The 18922-nt window shown below is 40.3% G+C and overlaps 1 protein-coding gene across 8 annotated transcripts in view; it reads left to right on the top strand.

Moving 5' to 3' along the window:
- The window catches only part of INO80D (INO80 complex subunit D), a 72424-nt gene that overhangs the window by 21009 nt on the left and 32493 nt on the right, over positions 1-18922 (top strand). For all 8 annotated transcript variants that reach the window (XM_045034369.1, XM_045034371.1, XM_019838519.3 and 5 more), the window contains 2 exons: positions 3878-4629; positions 12497-12605. In XM_045034369.1, the coding sequence (XP_044890304.1) occupies positions 3878-4629; positions 12497-12605 (861 nt within the window). The remainder of the gene's footprint in view (positions 1-3877; positions 4630-12496; positions 12606-18922) is intronic.

The raw sequence follows: 18922 nt of genomic DNA, 5'->3' as shown, positions 1-18922 counted from the left end.
TCAAATCCAGGTTGAGGAGCGCCGGGGTGGCTCAGTCGGTTAAGTGTCAGACTTTGGCTGAGGTCATGATCTCATTCGGGAGTTTGAGCCCCGCCTTGGGCTCTCTCCTGTCAGCCCAGAGCCCACTTCTGATCCTCTGTCTCCCTCTCTGCCTCTCTCCAGCTCATGCGCACTCACTCTTTCAAAATAAATAAATAAACTTAAAAAAAAAAATCCAGGTGGAATTCATATAAGGTCTAAACATGTATATAAATATTGATAGTTACAACTACGCTCTATGATATGATATAGTGTAGAAAAGATTGAGGTTCTTTTGAAAATAAGCTTTCATTAGTTTTTTATTTTTATTTTTATTTATTTATTTTTTAACGTTTTATTTATTTTTGAGACAGGGAGAGACAGAACATGAACAGGGGAGGGTCAGAGAGAGGGAGACACAGAATCCGAAACAGGCCCCAGGCTCCGAGCTGTCAGCACAGAGCCCGACGCGGGGCTCGAACTCACGGACCGCGAGATCATGACCCGAGCCGAAGTCGGCTGCTCAACCGACTGAGCCACCCAGGCGCCCCAGTTTTTTATGTTTTTAAATTCAAGTTAGTTAACATACAGTGTGGTATTGGTTTCAGGAGTAGAACCCAGTGATTCATCACTTCCATAGGGCACCCAGTGCTCATCCCAACAAAGCTTTCATTATTGTTAATGCAGTTCTTCTTTGGACACTTAGGAATTTGAGGTGGTTTTATGTATTATTTTAGAAAACAAATTCCTGAGGCCTCCCCCCCCGAGGACTCTTAGTTGATAAAACGATCTGACTGGTAGTCAGCTAAAGGAAGGTTCTCAATATCTGGTGTCCAACTTATCTGGTATGTATTATAAATGCTAACTTATGGGATTCTACCTTTTTGAAGTAGAATAATGTTATGTTCAGTAGAAGTACTGGTATAATTAAAAAGTAATTTCCTAATATACTTAAAGTTGGGAAGCTAAGGCTTATCACTGTTACCTTGGTGTCTCAGAGGTAAGTGGTTATATTAAGTTGGTTATTTTATATAATATTTTAAATTTGTTTGCTATAATTTTAATTTTTTTTTTTCAACGTTTATTTATTTTTGGGACAGAGAGAGACAGAGTATGAACGGGGGAGGGGCAGAGAGAGAGGGAGACACAGAATCGGAAACAGGCTCCAGGCTCTGAGCCATCAGCCCAGAGCCTGACGCGGGGCTCAAACTCACGGACCATGAGATCATGACCTGGCTGAAGTCGGACGCTTAACCGACTGTGCCACCCAGGCGCCCCTGTTTGCTATAATTTTATACATTTTAGTAGTATATATTTGCCAAGAAATTTTTTGTTTCTTGTATGTTTACTCTTTTCTTTCTTTTTTTCTTTTTTAATTTTTTTTTAACGTTTATTCATTTTTTGAGAGACAGCACAAGCAGGGGAGGGGCAGAGAGAGGGGGAGACATAGAATCCAAAGCAGGCTCCAGGCTCTGCGCTGTCAGCACAGAGCCCGACGCGGGACTTGAACTCACGAAACTCGATCATGACCTGAGCCGAAGTCGGACGCTTAACCGACTTGAGCCACCTAGGCGCCCCGATGTTTACTCTTTTCTAAAACAGCTTAGTTAAGATATAATTCACATCCCATACAATTCATGCACTTGAAGTGTTCAATTCAGTATTTTTTAGGATATTTACAGGGTTGTACCACTATCATCATAGTCCAATTTTACATTTTCCTCCCCTCAAAAGAACCCCTTAGCAGTGTCTTCCCTGTTCATATTTGTACACTTTTAAGCACCGATCATAACTAAGGAAGCTGTTGTAATTCTAGCTATGAAAACTTTTCCCTTTTAGAAGAGGAACTATTTTTACAAATTCAGACTCTGTGTTGTGGTGATGCTGACAGAGTGGCTGGAGCAGGAGTTGAGGGTGAGGTCGAGGAAGGACTGTACAGGCAGATCAGCCTCTGCCATGTTACGTGAGGTGGCGCATAGCGGGCTCAGTTACCAGTTCAGGCTGCCTGTGTGTAATGAGCAGAAAAATTAGATTTCCAAATTAAAAAAATATTATTCTCCTCACTAACCCTTTTGTTAATTTGAAAATGACTTGACAACGACAACAGAAATCACTTATTCTTTATTGGGAAGCTTGGTTAATGCGGTTATCCCTGAAGCTTTTTTCCTTGTTGGCCACAGCTTTATGAATCTATTCTGGTTAAGGTATCTGTGAGACCTAGCCCAAACTTGTTAGGTGTGTAGATTCTCTTTACTGTCCAGAAAGCTTTCTTAATAGTCCTATTAAAATTGAGAAGTGCCTCTGATAGATTTATGTATAAAGCCAACGAAACCATGTCTCCTGATTATTTGGTGAATCTGTATTTTTAATAACTACTTAAAAATTTGTTTCAGGGGCACCTGGGTGGCTCAGTCAGTTAAGCATCTGACTTCGGCTCAGGCCATGAGCTCACCGTTCATGGGTTCGAGCCCGAAATCACACCCTTCACTATAGCGTAGCCTGCTTCGGATCCTGTCTGCCTCTCTCTCTGCCCCTCCTTCGCTCGTGCACTCTTTCTCTCAAAAATAAATAAACGTTAAAAACAGTTAAAATTTGTTCGATGCAGCCCAATGAGTTTCAGGACTGATGTTAATTATTTACTTTAGTGCCTTTTCCCCCAAAACTGTGTCCGATGGAGATAACACAGGTGGGCTACAGTCAAGATAGATGCCATTTTCGAATAAGTTAGGGAAACACTGTCAGATGGGTACATCTCCACCTCGAAGCATAATGCACATTATCATACAAAATGCTGTGAGAAGTTGTTCATCAGAAACAAACAACAAAATCGTTGTCTAATTCTGTTTAAGCCAGTATTTTCCAAATTTATTTAAGCATGGAATACTCTTTAAAGCATACTTGTTAACCTACTCTGAATTGCTTAAGGAATACCAGTTTGGAAAACACTGCTTTTCTAGTGGCGAAAAGCCTCCATAGGTTTTCAGTGTGGTTTACTGGAGCAACATGCATTCTACTTTCTTATTATGTAGAAGGATTCTGTCCTTTTTTAGTATTTTTAAAATACCATTTACATTACAAAAGTAGCCTCGTGTTGAAGACCTACTAAGAGTCTTTCTGAGCTTTGATAATCTGTTCAGGTCTCCACTCTGACACTTTCCAGATGTGGGGTTTGGGGCAAGCTATTTGATTTCTATCAGGTTTAGCTTCCTTATCTGTATACAGGGCATTATTTTAGTATTTCCTGCAGGTAGAAACATGTACTTCTCTCTCTCGCTGTTGAGGAACTCCTTTCATCTGTAGTCCCACTAATTAGTTTTAATTTACTTTTTCCTTCTCTTCTTTCTTACTCTGTGTGTGTGTGTGTGTGTGTGTGTGTGTGTGTGTGTGTGTAGAATACACTGTAGACACTACATTATTAGGGGCTATGTCATAAGATCTTTGTGACTACAAATATTTGAAAATATACATACATACATATTTCTGCACAGGAGAGTTTTAAGTGATCCTTTAGACTCCTTACTTTGTATGCTATGAATACAAAATAAAATAAAGTAGAGCGAGAAGCAATAGCCAGATGGTTATCCGGGGCCACTCACTATTTGAATGACTTGCTTCTGTCCTGCAGCCTCTGCACATACACAGTTCACATATTTGCTTCAGGAAAATGGCAGACTTGGAGGATTGCTTGAGAGTAGCGGCAGTTGTTTACATTAAATCCACCAATGCCAAGAGTTAAGATAGTCATGAATTTATAACATACTAGGCAGGAGTCACAATTTATACCATGTCGTTCTATATTCTCCTTTTCTTACTCTGTATATCATAAACCTTTCCCCCTTCTGTGTGTGTGTTTTTAAAGGTACTGCAACAGCCACTTGCAGGTACTTGGCTTTATCCCGAAAAAAGAGAGGAAGAAAAAGAATGATCCTATAGATGAGGTAAAGGTCAGGCACCAGATGGATACCATGGCTTTCAGCCTGACGGTGCCCACGCTGGCCTTGAAGATGCCCAATGGACTGGATGGAATGTCCCTCTCTCCGCCCGGGGCTAGGGTCCCTCTCCACTACCTGGAAACCGAGTTGGAAGACCCGTTTGCTTTCAACGAGGAAGATGATGACCTAAAGAAAGGGGCAACTGTGAGAAAGAAGTTGCAGAGCAAGTTGGCCCAGAATCGGCAGCGCCAGAGAGAGACCGAGATTTTAAAAGTTCGACAAGAGCACTTTAGTCCCCCTCCTGCACCTTCACAGCAGCAGCCCCCGCAGCAGCACCCCCACCCGTCACCCTCCCCCACTTCTTTAAAACCTCCGGCGCCGCCGCCACCGCAGGGTTTCGTCTGCAAGTCCCCTCCACCTCCGAACACCAGCCTACCACTGCAGGGAGTGGCCCCCACCACACACACTATAGCACAAGCAAGGCAGTCGTCTCACAAGAGGCCGCTGCCCCTCCTGCCCTCCGGCAGGGCGCCCGCCACGGACCCGCCCAGCACTGATCGGGTCCTTATGAAAGCCACAGCCTTCTCTCCACACTTCTCCTGCATCAGCCGACTGCAGAGACTGGTGAGACTGTGCACCCAGAAACATCAGCTGGACACTGATCTGTTCCCCCATCTAGGTGAGTTCTCTCTTGTGCCAGATCGTGGCCGCGTGACGGGAACAAAATGTGCCCTTTCCCGCGAGGCCGCGTGCCCACGGCCGCCCCCCGCGCGATGGGGGTGGAGGGCACCGGGGCGGGGGTCCGCTGCTGGGCACCGTGTTTAGGCAGGCCTTGGTAAAGGAAACCTCCCTGGTGGACGGGATGCGGAAGCCGCAGTTGGGAAGTGTAGAATCCCATCACAGCTTCTGGTTAGTGGTCGTAGCGGCGGTGTTAAAAGGCGGTTGGTTGTGTTTGGCAGTTCTGTGCCTCTGCCAGCTCAGCACCTGTGTCTGATGAGGTTTTCGACATGTCTTATCATAGGACTTTGGAATAACGATAGCATTGTTAATATCTGCCGACAGTTAAAAAAAAGAAAAACTTGCTAAAAAAAAATTCCCAAAGCAATATCTGTTGATAATTTAAAAGTGGAAAAAAAAATACAGCTAAAAGAAATGTCTGTCTTTATTGCTTCTGAATTTTCTTGCTCAAGAAAATCTCTCTGATCCCAAGTTCATACAGATACTTTATATTTTGTTATAGATAGCTTGTTTTTGATTATTTAAACTTTATTTATTTACTTTTGAGAGAGAAAGCCCATGTGCAGGAGCAGGGGAAGGTTAGAGAGAGGGAGAGAGAGAATCCTAAGCAGGTGAACCTCGATCATGACCTGAGCTGAAATCAAGAGTCCAAAGCTTAACTGAGCCACCCAGGCACCCCTGATTATTTAAACTTTTAATTCATTTGGAATTTATTCTTAAATATGGTGTTAGCTGTGATCCTAACTAGGAAAAATTATTTGCATGGCATATGATAGCAATAGAATAAAAAAATAGGAAAAGGATGGGAATAGAGGAAGAAGAAAGGTAAATTAAATGGTCAGTAAACCAGTGAAAACCCCAATCCCCATAGCAGGTGAGGAAATGCAAATTAAAGTAACAGTAAGTTACTATCAGATTGGCAAAAACTATATCCAGTGTTGTTGATGAGGCTTATACATTGCTGATAAGTAATGTGGTAGTATTTACTAATTAAGAGTGTGTATATATAGCCAGCAAACTCACTTTTGGGACTCTAACTTTGGATTAAAAAATACATATATCAAAATGTAAGGATATGTGTTCAAGGATGTTTATTGCAACGTTTCTTGCAGTATTAAAAATCCAGAAACAACCTTTATAACCAATAGTAGGCCTTGAGTAATTATGGTATATATATGCTTTATGAAGTATTATATAGCTATTAAAAAGAATGAAATCTGTATCTTTTAACTTGATGTGCCTATGGTATATTAAGTAGAAAAGAACCAAGAAGTATGGGTATTATCCCATAAAAAAAATATAAACAGGGGGCACCAGTGCATCTATTGATCAAGTATATGTATAGATAGATGTTTGCCTCTTAGGTGTGATTATAGGCAAAGTGTAACTGAATATACACTACCAGGCTGCTGACATTGGCTCTCAAGGGGAGATAAAACTGGTCAGGATGTGTTTTTACAGAGACGGGAAAGGTAACTCTTCTTACAGTATAGTTTTATATTGTTTCACCTGTTAGTAAACCATGTATGACTTTTGGTAATTAAAGCAACTAATAAAACTTAAAGGTGTAGATAAAAATAATAAATTAAAACACCCAAACCTTATTAATACTGATTTGTTAATGCCTTGGTATAGTTAAGTTATATAAAATTGGGTTCCTGCTCTACATACAGTTTTGTAAACTGTTTTAAAATTTTTTCATATTGGACTACCAAGGGAGTAATTTTTCATACAAAACGTCATTTGTCACAGCTGAATCCTTTTTCTAATTTAGGTTGTTTGCAGTTTGTGTCATTATAAAGTGTTGTAGCTGTATAGTTTCACAGTAAAATTATTCCTATCACATCTTTAATTTTTCCTTCAAATAGATTCCTAGAAGCAGAATTGGGGATTCTAAGCTTTTGTGGTTTTTAAAAAGTTTTCTGAGGGGCACCTGGGTAGCTCAGTCAGTTAAGCGTCTGACTCTTGATTTCAGCTCAGGTCACGATCTCATGGTCGTGAGGTCAAGCCCTGCATCACCCTCTGCACTGACCCCACAGAGCCTGCTTGGGATTCTTTCTCTTCTTCTGTCTCTGTCCCTCCCCTGTTCATGTTGTTTTCTCTCTCAAAGTAGATAAATAAAACTTAAAATAGAAAGCTTTTTGATACATGTTGTCAAATATTTTCTTCAGAATTATTTTGTCACATTACCTCTTTCAGCAGTATATGACAATGATAGTTTTTCTACATCTTTATAGTATGAGATATTAGTTGTTATTTTGCCTTTCCAAATTTGATACAAAATTGATTTTTTTATTAATTTTTTTTTAATATTTATTTTTGAGAGACAGAGCACAAGCAGGGGAGGGGCAGAGAGTGAGAGACACAGAATCCGAAGCGGGCTTCAGGCTCTGAGCTCTCAATTCAGAGCCCAATGCGGGGCTCAAACTCAGGAACAGCGAGATCATGGCCTGAGCCGAAGTTGGACACTTAACCGACCGAGCCACCCAGGCGCCCCCAAAATTTGCTTTAATTTGTGTACTTTAGATCAGTGTTTCTCAAGCTTTTTGGCTTTAGAATCAATCCGTTTTCACTCTTAAAAATTATTGAGGGGGTGCCTGGGTGGCGCAGTCGGTAAAGCGTCCGACTTCAGCCAGGTCACGATCTCACGGTCCGTGAGTTCGAGCCCCGCGTCAGACTCTGGGCTGATGGCTCGGAGCCTGGAGCCTGTTTCCGATTCTGCGTCTCCCTCTCTCTCTGCCCCTCCCCCGTTCATGCTCTGTCTCTCTCTGTCCCCAAAATAAATAAAAACGTTGAAAAAAAAAATTATTGAGGACACTCTAAAGCCTTTGTGTATATGAGTTAAATTTATTGATATTTACTGAATTAGAAATTAAAACTCAGAAATTTAAAAAATCCTAATGCATTTAAAGATGACAACAAAGTCACTACATGTTAACATGTTCTTTTTGTGAAAAATAGCTATATGTTTTCCCAAGAACAGAAATATAATAAGAGCAGCATTATTTTACATTGTTGGGCAAATCTTAATGTGTGGTTTGCTGGGAGACAGCTAGATTCTCCTGTCCACTTCTGCGTTCAATCTGTCATAATACGTGGTTTTGATTAGTAGATAAAAATATGGCCTTACACATTCGTAGCTGGAAAAGGGAGGAATATTTTACAGGTTTTTAAAAAATAATTATGGGGGCGCCTGGGTGGCGCAGTCGGTTAAGCGTCCGACTTCAGCCAGGTCATGATCCCGTGGTCCGTGAGTTCGAGCCCCACGTCAGGCTCTGGGGTGATGGCTCAGAGCCTGGAGCCTGTTTCCGATTCTGTGTCTCCCTCTCTCTCTGCCTCTCCCCCATTCATGCTTTGTCTCTCTCTGTCCCAAAAATAAATAAACGTTGAAAAAAAAATTCTTAAAAAATAATTATGGATATTCTTGATTCTACACCAAAATTTCACAAGTGGTAGTTTCTTTTCTTCTTCTTTTTCTTTTTTCTGTTGTTTTTTAAGTTTTGCAGTTTTTTTTCTTTTAATGTTTATTTTTGAGAGAGAGCGTGAGAAGAGGGGGATGGTGGATCTGAAGTGGGCTTTGCACTGACAACAGTGAACCTAATGTGGGGCTCAGACTCACAGTCTGTGAGATCTTGACCTGAGCTGAAGTTGGACGCTCAACCAACTGAGCCACTGAGAAGAGGCGTCCTCTTTTTTTTCTTTTTTTTTTTTTTTTTATGTCTATTTATTTTGAGTGAGAGAGAGCAAGTGGAGGGGAGGGGCAGAGAGGGAGAGGGAATCCCAAGCAGGCTCCATACTATCAACTCAGAGCCCGACTCAGGGCTCTCATGACCTGAGTCAAAGTCAAGGGTTAGATGCTTAACCGACTGAGTCACCCAGGAGCCCCCAACAAGTGGTGGGTTTTTAAAGATTAGTTGCAATGTGGAATCTGAGGCCATTATCAAGGAATTTTTGCAAACTGTTACATTAAAATCCATTGATCTACTTTGTGCTTTGCATGGATCTTTTTACTCATGCATGATTTTGTAACATCATGTGTTGGTCATTTGGAAAATAGCGGTTTACCAAGTTAAACATATGTTCCAAATGTTGATATATTTCGTTATACAAAATTTAAAAATCACATTCATTGATACTCTCACCCAACCTCATCAGAAAAATCTTTTAGAAAGTTGTCATAGACTTAGTGAAGACTTCAGGTCTTCCAAAAAAAAAAAAAAAACAAAAAAAACAAAAACAACAACAACAACAAAAAACAAGCTTTCAAGTGAAAATGTGAATTTCATAGTTGGGAGCAAATACTGTTCATTGCTTTCTTTGAAGTGACAGTTTCACTGCATTCATTTTAGAAAAAAATGACTGCCAGATACCCAAGTCTTAATAACTGTAGTTTGTCCGTCACTCTTTCGAATAAAAATGGTGTTGGATGACAAAAAAGCAGCTAGTTGAGGTCACAGCTTAAAACAGTGGAGCAAGTGTTTTCCTCAAGGCAACCACCATACTTTCTTGGGAGGTATGCAGAGGCGCTTTATGACTTTCCATTGAGTCACAAAGATGTTGGAAAGACGTGTGGTCAAGAATTGAGATTTAGGGGCGCCTAAGTGGCTCAGTTGGTTAAGCATCCGACTTTGGCTCAGGTCATGATCTCGCTGTTTGTGAGTTCAAGCCCTGCGTTGGGCTCTGTGCTGACAGCTTGCTCGGAGCCTGAAGCCTGTTCCAGATTGTCTCCCTTTCTCTCTGTCCCTCCCCCGCTCACACTCTGTCTCTGTCTCTCTCAAAAATAAATAAACATTAAAAAAAAAAAAAGAATTGAGATTTAATAAAATCAATAATCTTTAATATACAATTGCTTTGTCAAAGATACTCTTAAAACTTGTTTTTGGCTTTTATTTCACTGCAATTCATGGTGTGAAACCTATAATGACTGCTAGTACAGTTTGGTGCCATTGTTCTGATTCCTGCTGAGGTGCCAGCAGGTTTGTTCACCATGGTTCCCTCCTCCCCCCGCCCCAATCAGTGCAAATGTCAACATGGCGAAATGAGCAAATAATGTCTTAGTATTATTTTGAAGGTAGTGTTGACCTAAGGAACTCTCTAAGAGGGTCTCAGGGACCCCTGGGGATCTATGGACCATAGTTGGAGTGAGAACTGCTATTTTGAATTAATAATGTAGCTTTGAGTATTTGTTCATATGCTTTTTGAACATTGATATGTCTTGTTCTTTTTTCACCTTTTCAGGTTTTTTTCACTCATTTTTATGGAAGTGTTTCTCTTTTTTTATTGATTAGGTAACAGCTTTTTATACATCATATTTGTTGCAAAAACCTCTCCTCCTGCCCATTTGTTATTTGCTTTTAAATATCTATGATAATGATTTTGGAATTTAGGAGTTGAAATCGTTTGTATGTTCTATTTTTTTAGAATTTCTTCCTTTTGAATCAGGTTTATTGTTTTGTTTTGCTTTATTTTGTTTTTTGCTTGCTTGGGCTCTCTTCATTCCAAGACTGTGTAATATGTTCACCTATATTTTCTTTTAGTCCTTTTCTTGTCTTATTATTTACATTGCAGTCCTCTATTTGGAATTCATTAGGTATGAGTTTTGAGGCAAAGATCTAACTTTATTTTTTCCCAGATGTTTGCCTCTTAGTCCACAATTTACCTACGTCCTCTTCTAAATATTTATACTTTGGATTATCTGTGGATGCTGATTTTTTTCTTTTAGCTTTTGAAACAAACTATGTTGTGTTGAGGGCTGGTTTTCTATCATTTTAATTAAAAATTTTTTTTAAGGTTTATTTATTTTTGAGAGAGAGACAGGGTGTGAGCAGGGGAGGGGCAGAGAGGGAGGGGAAGACATAGAATGTGAAGCAGGCTCCCAGCTCTAAGCTGTCAGCACAGAGCCCCACGTGGGGGTTGAACCCACGAACCCTGAGATCATGACCTGAACCAAAGTCGGACGCTTAAGCTTAACTGACTGAGCCACCCAGGCTCTATCATTTTGAACAGAATGAAAACTTATAGAAAATGTATTGTCTTTTTTATTCAAGCATATTACGGGCCTAGGTTTTCAAAACAACGGTTACTTTGGAGAAGAGAAATTGTAATGCACTGTTGTGACCAAGTACAGTCTGCATTCATGTCAGCAAAGAATACTTAAAGAAAAATACAGTTTTGTAATCAGCTTTTACAGTTTTGCCTGGGCTGGTTATCTCAGTTAGTTACATTAAAACTAGTGATAATGAAGCCAAGATCAAAGGTTTGCTTTATTGGACAGTTAATTTCACAAGAGAAACACTTACCATCTTAGCACTTATGACTGAGATCTTGACTTTTTCAGAGAAGGTACAGGTGACTTAGTAGAAATTGCTGTTAATTATATAAAAACAATAAAAGATAATTCATGTCCTAATTTTTGAAAGTGCTTAAATGTAACTTTGTGTTTGAAAGGCCTTGCCTTTTAATATTCTGTCCTGAAGCTAATTCTATTGTGATTACTTGTTTCTGACTTTGTTTTTTGTAATTACTATTTTAGTAGAGAGAAAGTAATTTACTTTTTAAGGTGACTTGACAGTTTGGATGGTCATCTTGGAACTAGATTTGAGGTTGCTTTATGCCAGTGGCAGTGTGTTATTTAATTTTAACCATTTATAATTTGCATTTTGATTAGCCTTTTCTTAATTTCCCTATTTAGCACATATAAACTCATTTAATTTATAGAAGCAACGTGTGAGGTCCTTTTTAACGTAAGTGTCTAATGAAGATGGTCTTTTGATTTTAGGAGGTTTAAGAGGGAAGACCATACTAGTTATGAAGGTATCTAAAGTCTCATAGCAGTATATTAAAGTTATGTGTATTACGCTGTACAACATCAGTATTTATCAAGGTATCTAATTAAAGTCTCATTGCGTTATGAGTGTATTGAAGTTATGGATGGAAGTTATGGATGTAACATCAGTATTAAGACCTTTTCAAGATACAAAACTTCTATAAAGGTAAAACATCTATGTTGGAAGCTAGTAATTATCCAATCATTAAAAACAGTAGCATTTAATAAACTAAGTGATTGTTCATACTGTATTTCTCTATTTTTCCCCTTTAAACTTGTTTTTCAAAATGTCACAAAACGTGCCAGCTCTTGTGTAAAAGAACTCAAAGGAACTCCAAGCCACATCAGGTTATTGCCATCTTACCCTTCCCTCTTCCTGCAGAGGGCACGAGCCAGTCAATGGCCCTGCCTGGGGGAGTGGAGTCCTTTTTCTGGAGGTGTTGGGAAAGGGGATGAAGTGTCTGCCTTTGACAGTTTATTCTAAGGCCCTTCTTTGTTGAAGTATAGAGTGCTTTCACCAGTACCTTTTGATTTCTTTCTTACCTGAACACACATTAGCCTTCCTTACCTACCATTGTGAAGATGTTTTGGGTTTCCCTGACATTACGTATGTCCGAATGTGTGATGTTTAACGTATAATGTTTTGACACTTCAGAAATTCTACCTTTTTGGCAGGGGGGTACTTGACTCCCTGCTTATGTTGTGTCTACTCTGTAAAATGTCTGACAGAAGAATTTCATCTTCGGAATATAGCTTTTTGTTATAACGTCATTATTTTAACCTGAGTGTATGTCATGTATTCATTATTAATATTTTTGCCAGAACAGGGATGAAACTCATCAGGAGGCATTTTATGTACACTGTGATAGCAGGTGCTGTAGGTTTTTGTATTATGCATTTTGGGTAGCTTTTTTTTTTCTCCCCTAAACTTTAAGTAAGAATACATTTATTCTCACCTGCCATATCCTCTCCTCTGTCCCAGGGTTGGACTGGTCGGAAGAGAGTGGAGAGGAACCGGAGGACTCCGAGCAGGCCTCGCCATACCAGGTGGCATGGTCCATCCGAGAAACCCTCAGATATGAAAGACACACGTAAGTCTTCCTTTTGTTTTCATTCTTTAATTACCCCTGCCGTGGCCCGATTTTTCGTTCTATATGCTAATGTTTGTTTATTTCGTTGGATCTAGTTTTGTTGTAATGGAGGTGAAATAGATTCTACTTGGGAAGAAATGTACTATATTGTTTCAGGAGAGCTTCGCTCCAGTTGAATTGGGAAATTCGTTTCTGTACCTTTCCCATTTATCACTGAAGGAACCAATTATAATAGAATTTAGAGTGGAAAAGGGACTTTAGAGATTACCTAGTCTCATTTCCTCATTTTACAGAAGAGGAAACAAGGCCCAGACAGGTTGAGGAACTTGGCTGTGGTCCCAGGGCTACTTGGAGTCCCACTGTCTGATGTATCTGGATCTTCTTTGGCTCAGCTCTGATAGCTGAAAAATCAGTGGTTTTTACTTCATCTGTCTTCCACAAGATTGATCCATTCTTTGATATTTCTTAAGTACTGAATATTTTTAAAACTTTTTTTTGTTTTATTTTTGAGAGAGAGAGAGAGAGAGCGTGAGCACGCAAGTGGGGGGTGGGGGGCAGAGAGAGAGGGAGACAGAGAATCCAAAGCAGGCTCTAGGCTCCAAGCTGTCTGCTTAGAGCTGATGTGGGGCTCGAACCCATGAACCCAGAGATCATGACCTGAGCCGAAGTCAGACGCTTAACCGACTGAGTCACCCAGGCACCCCAATCGCTGAGTATTTCTAATGTGCTGAAATGTTTTTCAAGATAATCTCTTTAGAGGTTCTTGGTATCTGCCTTATGAGAAAGCTGTAGGTTGATTAACACACAGCCCCTTCCTTGATAGTGAGAAAGCTCGTTCTGTTTCAGGGGACTGCCTTAGGGATTCACTTGGTACAGTTAACCATACTGAAATAGATCCCTGTCTGTGGAGCCAAAGATGACTCTCAGACTCAGCTAATTGTTATTATTTTTTAAGTATTGTGGTTTGAATAGATGTTTGGCAAGATAGAGGGGAGGCCAGCTATCTGCCCGCAGCTGACTCCTAGAATTTCACAGTGTTGTTGTACGGACATATATTCTCTAGGGTCTGGTTTTTTTTAGTTTATAGGCTTAATATGTGATCTGTTAGTACAGCCAGAAATAATTAGGCTTAGGGAACTGATTCGTTAGAGACTAATGTACAAACCAAAATGCCAGTTCAAATTGAGAAATAATCATTAAGTAGTACAAATGTTGACGAAGGCAGCCTACATGAGGAGCTTATTTGGGCCTGGAACTAACTAGAGCAAGGAGAACTAGTTGGATTTCTTGATGGCCAGTCGTCCTCGCCTCCACAACTCCCAGACAGTAACAGAGAATGCTGTACTTTTTTTTCTGGCTCAAAGGTTCCATTTTATGTGTCATTCAAGACTGCTTGCTTACCATTAGTGAATTCTTTTTTTTTTCAGAGAGAGTACAGTTGAACTCACACCTTTGTAATTACAGCTCCGATCCGTCATGCTTCCTAAGGTTGATGTTCCTATGAGCTTAACTTGATTTGGGATATTTTGAATTAATTTTCCAAATTGCTATAAATGAGGGAACATAAGTCAATGCTTAGCACAATGCCCTATACATGGGCAATGATTGATTAATGGTAGTTAAGATTCCTGTTGGAATTCTCAGGATGACCTGAACATCAATATTAGGCACATTTGCTCTTGATTAGGAGCAATGTATATTGTTGCTGCCTTCTATTCTTTCTTTCTTTCTTTCTTTTTTGTTTTTTTTTTTTTTTTGAGAGACTGAGAGCATGTGCGAACAGGGCAGGGGCAAAGAGAGAGGGAGAGAGAGAATCCCAAGCAGGCTCTCACTGTCAGTGTGGAGCCTGACGCAGGGCTGGAACTCAAACCGTGAGATCGTAACCTGAGCTGAAACCAAGAGTCAGTCGCTTAACCAGCTGAAGCACCCAGGTGCCCCTGTTTCTGCCCTCAGTTCTTAACAGAGTTTTCGGAGTATTTCTGTTGTTTTAGACTTGAGACCATCGAGTTTTTCTTCATCTCTGTAGCATTTTACTTTCTTGGTCATTTTTGCTAGCTGGCTTCCTCTCTGACTTACCACAATACTCTTTTCCTGGTTCTCCTTTTCCTTCAGGATATTTGCCTTCTTTTTGTAAGTAGCCATCCTCACTTCTTGTCCAGTAGGCACTTTAATCTTTTCCCTTCATCCATCCATTCATTCATTCACTCACTCACTCAGCATATTCTCGTCAAAGTCTTGTGATCTGGGAATGGGCACACCATATGGTCTCCCTTGGGTGAAACTTGGATTGGCCTGGTTTGCCATGCTTTCGTTGTCTGCATCTCCAACGTCTGTATCTGCCACTGTGCCCTCTCGTGGGGACCTTTGTCCTGTATTTAAACTACCCAGGTAACAACTTTATTTCAGTTTCGTCTTGCAGCTACTTGTCATTTATTGTACCTTGTGGTTAAGTCTAGTAGAAAATGGACAGCTGTAGAAAATTGGCCCTACCCTACCTAGCCTGTCCATTGTATCCTCAAGAAGTTTTGCCATTTAAAATTACTCAAAAGGTTTTACCATTTAAGATTGTTTAGGGGCGCCTGGGTGGCGCAGTCGGTTAAGCGTCCGACTTCAGCCAGGTCACGATCTCGCGGTCCGTGAGTTCGAGCCCCGCGTCGGGCTCTGGGCTGATGGCTCGGAGCCTGGAGCCTGTTTCCGATTCTGTGTCTCCCTCTCTCTCTGCCCCTCCCCCGTTCATGCTCTGTCTCTCTCTGTCCCAAAAATAAATAAACGTTGAAAAAAAAAAATTTAAGATTGTTCAGTGAGTTCATTGAGTTTTTGGAATTTTGGAAGAAAAACCGATAGTGTTCTGATCACCATTCTCCACAAACCCCTCCCCTCCCAGAACCTTTTCATGAGTTTTCTTGCTAAACTAGAATTATACTTGAAGAAATTTTAGGGAAAAGTTTGGCCTTGTTTTGTTTTGTTCTTTTTAAAGACTTTATTTTTGAAGTTTTATTTATTTTGAGAGAGAGAGAGAACAGAATCAGGGAGGAACAGAGACAGAGGGAGAAGGAGAGAATCTCAAACAGGCTCCACACTGTTCAGTGCAGAGCCTGATGCGAAGTTTGACCCCACGAACCATGAGATCATGACCTGAGCGGAAATCAAGAGTTGGACACTTAACTGACTGAGCCACCTAGGCACCCCTGTTTCATTTTCTTAAGTAAGCTCTACGCCCAATGTGGGCCTTGAATTCACAACCGGAGATCAAGAGTCACATGCTGTACCTGCTGTGTTGGTCAAGGTGCCCTGGTTTTGTTTTGTAAAAGATTTCTTGGTTACTTAGTCTGACTGTAGACGCATGTGCTAAAAGAGTTCTCTCAGGCTCTTCCTGAGGTCTCAGTAGCAGAAATAAGTCGGTATGTTAAATATATTTTTAAGGAACAGTAATTACCTAGTAACTGCTAACCTTTTCATATTTCTAATGGTATGTTTGATAGAAAACCGTTCTTAATTTTAATGAGGACAAGTTATTAGTCTTTTCTTTATGGTTAGTGTATTTGTGACTCTTTTAAACAGTCATTGCTTACCCACCTGTCATAAAGCTACATACCTTCTGGAAGCTTTATTATCTTACTGGCAATCAATCTTTGTGAAATTTATTTTTGTATGTTTTGTACATGATGTGAGGTAGTAATAAGGAACGGTTTTTTTTTTTCCATGTGGATTTTCTATTTAATCAACACTATATTGAAAACACTGTAATTGGGTTGGAGCCCTTGACATGTATATGTATGTCTATTTGTGCATTTTATTTTATTTTTTTATTTATTTAATTTTATTTAACTTTATTTAAAAAAAATTTTTTTTAATGTTTATTTTTGAGAGAGTGAGAGAGAGACAGAGCACGAATGGGGGAGGGGCAGAGAGAGAGGGAGACACAGAATCCAAAGCAGACTCCAGGCTTCCAGCTTCCAACACAGAGCCTGATGTGGGGCTTGAACCCACAGACCACGAGATCATGACCTGAGCCGAAGTCAGACACTTTACCCGACGACTGAGCCACCCAGGCGCCCCTGCAGTTTCTTTTATTTTTAATGTTTATTTTGAGAGAGAGAGGCAAAGAGGGAGAGGGAGAGACAGAACCCCAAGTAGTCTCCACCCTGTCACCGCAGAGCCCGACGCGAGGCTCAAACTCATGAACCATGAGATCGTGACCTGAGCTGGAATCAAGAGTTGGACACTTAACTAGCTGTGCCACCCTGGCACCCCTATGTGTGCATTTTCTATTCTTTTTCATTTATCTGCTTAAAGAACCAGTTTTGGGTTTCATTGGTTCTCTGTTAGCTTTATGTCATTGCTTTCTGTTCTTTACTTTTTCCTTCTCTTCTATTCGTTTATTCCTTTCTTCTTTGTTTTAGTTTAATTTGTCTTTTTCAAGTTTTTTAATGCTTATCTTTTTGAGAGAGAGAGCATGCGTGTGCGTGCACAAGTGAGGGAGGAGCAGATCTTTTTCAAGTTGTTAAGGTGATAAATTAGTTAAATCTGAGATCTTCCTTGTTTTCTTTTCCTTTTTTTTTTTTTTTAAGTTTATTTATTTTGAGAGAGAGAGGGAGAGCGGAGAGGGTGCGCGCACACAAGTAGGGGAGGAACAGAGAAAGTGGGAGAGAGAAGGAATCCCAAGTAGGCTCTGGAGTCTTCTGTGCAGAGCCCGATGCGGGGCTTGAAGTCATGAAACGTGAGATCATGACCTGAGCCGAAATCAAGAGTCTGCCACTTAACTGACTGAGTCACCCCAGGCACCCCAATCTTCCTTGCATCTAACATAGACGCTTGTTGCTATATGTTTCCCTCTACATATGTTATAACCCCCGTAACACATTGCTGTTGTATTAGGCAGTTAGTTCTCTTTTAAGGAGATTTCAAAGAAAAATAACTCTTTTGTGTTTATCCACATATTTATAATTTCTAGGGCTCTTTATTTTTTGAATAGTTCTGTATTTCCATCTGATGTCATTTTCTTTCTGTATGAATGGTTTACTTCCCCTCTGGCAACCACTAGTTGGTCGTATTTATGGGTTCATTTCTGCTTTGTTTTGTTTTTTAGATTCCACATATAAGTGAAATGATACAGTATTTGTCTTTCTCTGACTTACTTCACTTAGCATAATACCCTGTAGGTCCATCCATGGTTTTGTAAATGTGTGCCTTCATTTTTTGAAAGATATTAATCCTAAGTTAACCATTTTTCTTTCAGTACTTAAGGGTGTTGCTCACACGGATTGCATTATTTCTGACTAAGAAGTCAGCTCTCATTCACATCTTTGGTCCAAGGAGCATTATATATCTTTTTTTCTCTGAGTTTTGACATTTTTTTCTTTATCAGTAGTTTTTTAAAAATTTTTTTAATGTTTATTTTTGAGAGAGAGAGAGAGAGGCAGAGAGAAAGGGAGACACAATCTGAAGCAGGCGCTAGGCTCTGCACTGTCAGCACAGAGCCCCATGCTGAGCTTGAACTCACAAACTGTGATACCATGACCTGAGCCAAAACCAAGAGTCGAATGCCCAATCGACTGAGCCATTTAAGCGCCCCCTGGTAATTTTTAATTAGATGTCAGACATTGTTAATTTTACTTATTTGATTCTGGTATTTTGTCATCTTTAAAGAGCTTTGTTTTGGGAGATGGTTGTTTCTTAGAAGCAGCTTTTGAGGCTTGCTTTTTAAACTTTGTGAAATGGGACCACAACAGCCTTTAGTTTAGGGCTGATTTCACCCCACTACTGAGGCATACGCTCTTGAGTAGTCTACCCCGTGCCCTGCATCTTGCAGGTTTTTCCGCTTGGGATAGTGGGAACACAAACTAACCCTGGCCCTGCGTGTGCTGCTGGAATTAGTTGGGCCTCCTCTTTTTCAGGTGGTTCTTTCCTGGCCTCCAGTATTTCCCACACGCCTGTACTGATCGCAGGACTCAAGTGAGGAACTGAGGGGAATCGTCTGTAGATCTGCAGAGTGCTTCTCTCTGTGCACCTGTCTCCTCCCAGTACTCTGTCCTGCTAATTCTAGCATTTCTTGGGTAGTTAGATGTGGGTGAGCACACCAAGTATCCTGTGTCTGAAATACCATTGTGAGGTATGGGCTAGAGAACAAATTCATGTCCGCAGCATATAAGTTGATGTTGAAGTGATAAAAACAAATGAGAATTTCTAAAAATGGAGTGATGACTGGAAAGAGAATAGAAGGAAATGGGGAAAATAACAGGAGGAAGCAAGGAAGTAGGAACTTTTAACATGAAAGGAAAAGAGGAATAAATTGTGTTGTTTTGCAGAAGAGATAT

This window comes from Felis catus, chromosome C1 (genome assembly GCF_018350175.1).
Source record: "Felis catus isolate Fca126 chromosome C1, F.catus_Fca126_mat1.0, whole genome shotgun sequence".
Lineage (NCBI taxonomy): Eukaryota > Metazoa > Chordata > Mammalia > Carnivora > Felidae > Felis > Felis catus.
The sequence above is the reverse complement of the archived record's forward strand: the minus strand, read 5'-3'. Positions and strand labels throughout refer to the sequence as shown.